At 39.2% G+C, this 5,000-nt stretch overlaps 1 protein-coding gene across 1 annotated transcript in view; it reads right to left on the reverse strand.

Annotated features, from left to right (window-relative positions):
• The window catches only part of LOC137993048 (prolow-density lipoprotein receptor-related protein 1-like), a 93,001-nt gene that overhangs the window by 78,236 nt on the left and 9,765 nt on the right, over positions 1-5,000 (reverse strand). Inside the window, exons 5-8 of the mRNA XM_068838704.1 lie at positions 4,961-5,000; positions 4,420-4,452; positions 3,614-3,955; positions 2,984-3,013 (exon numbers count right to left, since the gene is read on the reverse strand). The exon at positions 4,961-5,000 is cut by the window's right edge and continues 98 nt beyond it. Of these exons, the coding sequence (XP_068694805.1) occupies positions 2,984-3,013; positions 3,614-3,955; positions 4,420-4,452; positions 4,961-5,000 (445 nt within the window). The remainder of the gene's footprint in view (positions 1-2,983; positions 3,014-3,613; positions 3,956-4,419; positions 4,453-4,960) is intronic.

Raw genomic sequence — 5,000 nt, forward strand, 5'->3', positions numbered from 1 at the left:
AATTTTAGATAACTAATAATAATAATGTTTAATTCAATATGTCATATTTACAAAATTGTCAAAAAAAGAATAATAATAATAAAATAAAAAAAAGAGTTATGGAAGCTATAAATGAAATTGCACAATTTATTCTGTTTGTTTTCCTCTCTTTCCTTCCATCTTCTACCTATAAAAGTAAATCTCATTTTAAAAACTTCACTAATTAAAAAATAATAATCTTTCGATATCAAAGTCCATCTCTCTTTGGTTGACTCCCTTAAGCATAGGAGGGATGTTCTCAGTATGGCAAATGAGATTCTAGTTCTTATCCATGACTACGTTGTCGAGTAGTCCTCGCCTTTCTTGCCGGACGGGATTTCCGCTAGTCGCTTTGCGATAGACGTGCGCTCCGCTTATAGAAGAAAATCCCACTCTCGAAAAAAACATTTTAAGTGATGATTTAGCAGTAGCAATCTCTTTTAGAATGACGAGTCATGCAGCCGCAAAAGGAAAGTCCGGAAAAGAAATTCATGCTTCCCTCCCTCCCCCACCCCCCTCCGGCGCAAAAAAATGTAATATTTGCAGCAAGAATACAGTAATTTAGTGCCTGCCCATTATGCGACCTAACGTGGCAACCGTGCTACGGTTTAATTTAACAAGATCTGTTCTCGTATTTTTCATACTACTAAATTTGAAAGTGATTCCAGAAGGAGGCAGATTTGTTGCAAGAGGCTAAGAGGTGGTCTAATGTTTGCTTCTCGCTTTTGCAAAGGGTGCAGCGATCGCTGCTTTTTATGCCATGTTCGGTATAAGCTCGCTTGAGATAAGATACTTTATTATATCACTTCAGTAGATCTCTATTTACGAAATATACTTACAAAATTATTATTAACATGTAATAAAAATAAAAATAAAAATAAATGTATTATTAAGAATACTAAAATAAAATAAAATACGGAAAACAGAGAACAACAAAATCAATTATTAATTAACAATTATTCGCCGAGGGCGAAGTGATTATCGGTGAATATTCACCGAGACGAAGTCGAGGTGAATATTCACCGATAATCACTGAACCTGAGGCGAATAATTGTTTGAGTATAAATACACAGGTGATTATTTCAAAAGAGAGAGAGAGAAAAAAAAAAGCATTTCAACGCGAAAATTATCTTCACTTACAGTGGCAAAACGACTACTGGCAGCCATTTTGTCCGTCGAGGTGATTATCGGCTGATAATCCGAGATAGCGAGCCAATGAGAGCGCGCGGTTTTGTATAATCACCTGTGTATTTATACTAAAAGAAGATATTTTGCCGCATGGCAACATCGTAATTGGCCAGTAAATGATTGACATGCTCACTTGTATCGCTTATTCTATTAAATATTTCGTCCGACAATTTCCAGAAATCCATTAGGCGAATCAGGTTTAGATAACTTAAAGAGGTCAAGACCAGCCTTTAAGGCATTGATACTCGTTGAATTTCGCACGCGTAGGGGCAGCTAGTTTCAATCTTTAACAACTCTATTGCTAAAGAAGTCATGCGCTGATTTTAATGGATGATGAGAAGTAACATTAAGATTACGAGTTCGATAAGCTGTACTCGTCCCAAACATATTGTGACCATTTTCCACAAACCGTTGATTATTTTAAAAGTCTCTACTCATTCGACGATGCTGCAACCTTTGACGATGAGGGAGTAGGTCCATGCCCTCAATTATCGTCATAAACTGTCTTTGGCAGCTTCAAATTCCATTATAATACCCCCAGTTTCCATGTCTCGAGGCTGGGGCTCACAAAAGTTCAAATACTTTACTTTTGGGGCTCACAAAAGTTCAAATACTTTACACAAAATGTAAGTAAGAGAAATAGGTCAATAATTGCATGCATCATTGGGTTGACCTTCTTATGTAAGGCAGTAACTATTGCGCGCTTCCATGGGTTGGGGATGTAGCATGTGCTTGCGGCAGCTTGAAAGCTAAGAGGACTGTAACGGCGTTGACAAAATGTTGCATTTTCAGCTAGAGTTTTTATTATCACAGGATGTAGACTATCGGGTCCAGCCGCTTTATGGATGTTCGAGCTCAGCTGTTGTACGACTTTCTCCTTTCCTGCAGTGAATTCATTTATTTGTTCCGCCATATTTTCGAGAACACAGTTTTCATTAAGAGCTTCCTCTCTGGTAGAAGCGGACGCAAACGACTCCACTAGTAAATCAGCAGTCTCCTTAGGGCAAGTAGTAGTTTGAGTGGGTAATATGTTTTGTAAAATTTTATACTCAAAGATCCGAAGCTTTACTTCTTTGGTGATTTTAAACGGTAAACTGTAGACTTTAAGAAGAGCACTTTTAGAAAAGCCATGTACCAAATCTTATTTTCAGCTGTCGGCGGCTCATATAGTTTCTTTAGAATTGTGTCATAAATAGCTCTTGTGGACAATGTTACGTGAGGAGCATCTACAAGGGTGAAGCTATTTTGATCTCTATTTTCCAGAGGGGTGGAATAGCATCGATTAGACCACAGTATGTAGTAAAGGACGTACTCATCTTAAACTTTGCATTAAATTCCGAAAAAATAAGGCCATTTGTATGTGCGTTCGGCATATCACTTACGCAAATGATATTGCTAGTGTACCAGTCTTTGTAGAAAACAGGTTTTTTTGTCCATCAAAATCTTACAGTTGTTCCACAAGATTTTGGAATTATAAACAAGGGTATCACTCTTAGACAAGTACTTGAACTCTTCCCAGTAGGTTAGGATTGTTTTGTAAAAAGGGGGTAGTTTATCTACGTTAAGAAGGTTACTGTTGTAATTGCAAGTTAGTAAGAAGGCGAGGTTGCTGTTTTGGCTGACCCAATGGTCCGCGATTACTTTCCAGGAGGGAAACATTTTTTCCTTAACTCTATAAACCCACGAAAATTTTAATGTTTTCTCCATAATAGAAAAATCACACATTTTTAAGTCACCGTTGGTTGTTTCAGCGATGATGGTGGGGGTTTCAACTTACCTGGATGAGGACCCGGGGCTAATGTTGGACCTATAAACAAAAAAAAAAGAAACAAAACAAAACAAAAAAAATCAGTATTTGAAAGAATTGTTTTCTGTTGCGTTTATCCAGCGTACATCTTTTAAGGAAATGCCAAGTTATGTAACTTAGGGTGATCTTAGAGACAGTCTCTGCTTTTCAAATTTGTATGGCTTGTTTTAAGCTTGTTTGATTAAGTCGCCATGAGGACACTGAATATCCTTTTCTACTAATCTAGACTCTACTAAAGTTAACTATAACATATGCCTACATCACGAATAACCTCATATTGTTTTTTTCCCGTCTGCTTGTTGAGAGGAGTTTTTTTTTTGTCCATGGTACAACTAATTTAGAGCAAAATAATAGCGGAGAGGTTTGGATACCCAACGTGACCAGAGTCAACTGTGATCTTTGTCCTTGTTGAAAAGAGCGAGCTAACTACCAGTAACCACGTGAAAGGAAATGGGAGTCCGTACTCAGCCAGGGATAATAATAACATTACGTTTTTGTTTCGTTGATGCTGCCCACCTTCACATGTTTACCCTAAGAAAAACACATTTTGTTGTAGAGGAGATCATCTTCTTGTTACACTGACTATGACCAACGCTTTACCTTCCGTGGGTGGTATCGAACCGTTGTAGCAAATAACTCCAGCGTCCTCATAATGACTGCAATCATGCATATCCCACCCACGGTATCTGCAAGCCGCAATGCTTTCTTCATCGCCACGACACTTGACATTGTCCAGCCAAATTGGGTACGAAGCATTTCCTTCTCCAAAATATGCTTGTCTGACAGCGTATTGCGCTCCGGTGAAATTCAGCATCCTGCAAACAACTGTAGCTTCCCTGAATCCCCAGTGATCGTCACAGACCGTTCCCCACTGCCCTTGGTGATATATTTCAATGCGGCCTTCATTGGGCGAGTTGGAACCTCTAAGACGCACCATGATATCTGGAAGAAGGGCATTCTCAATCATTAATTACCTCAACATCGCTGGGTTGACGAGTACGGGAGAAGAGACGTCTGCCATGGGTCGAAATTCACTGTGTTGAGCATGCACGGTGGTTACTTAGCGACCGAGTCCTTACGTCATACTTTATGTTGTGTGGGCTCACTTTAAACAACAGGCGGAATTACTGTAAAGGAATGCGCGGGACACAGTGGGCTCAAGTCACAGTCAGCAAACATATCATGGGGCATGCTGTTTGAAGACTGCCGTCCAAGGTTGTGGATGGCCGTTGGATCACAGCGAGTTTTTGACCCATGGCAGAGATCTCTTCTCCCGTACTCGTCAACCCAGCGAACGCAAAAAAAAAAAAAAAAGGCCTCTGCTAGCAGGGAAATTCAAATACGAATTGTGTCTGCAATTCTAATTCTGCTTCATACTGATATTCTTCAAGTTATGGCCGACTTACCTGGGACTGGCGGAGGCGGAGTCGATTGGGTCACTGAAAATAAAAATAACACCAACGAAAGAAAATGACATAAAGCAATGGCAACAGGAAGACTAAGGGCAACCAATAAAAAGATGATCAATCAATCATATTATAGTAACTTTCTAAGTTAACAAGTATACAATTTAGTTCAGTACATTAGAGCCCCTGTTTTGTAATCAGAACAAACAGTCTCGGTGGCGCAGAAAACTTGTCTCCATTTTACGAGCCAATTTAAAGGGTTACAACGGCGAGCCCCAATTGTGGTGGATTTTCTGGTGATGTCAAATTGTCATTTGATTTGACAATTAATTTGTTCTGGGCAATACACTTACGTGACACAAATGCAGGGAGTGTATATATGCAATTTGCAATTAAAGACGTCTTCCCTTAGAGACAAGGAAAAGGCATGTAACCTTCCCTTAGAGACTTGGAAAACGCATGTAAGATACTAGAAGCCCCTCTTCGCCTGATTACAATAAAGTAATCATACATCCATGTGAAGTATAAATTTATGTTTTACCAGCACTGCATGTTCTTTGGTCATTCAGCAATGATGCACC

Source organism: Montipora foliosa, chromosome 2 (genome assembly GCF_036669935.1).
Source record: "Montipora foliosa isolate CH-2021 chromosome 2, ASM3666993v2, whole genome shotgun sequence".
In the NCBI taxonomy this organism is placed as follows: Eukaryota; Metazoa; Cnidaria; class Anthozoa; order Scleractinia; family Acroporidae; genus Montipora; species Montipora foliosa.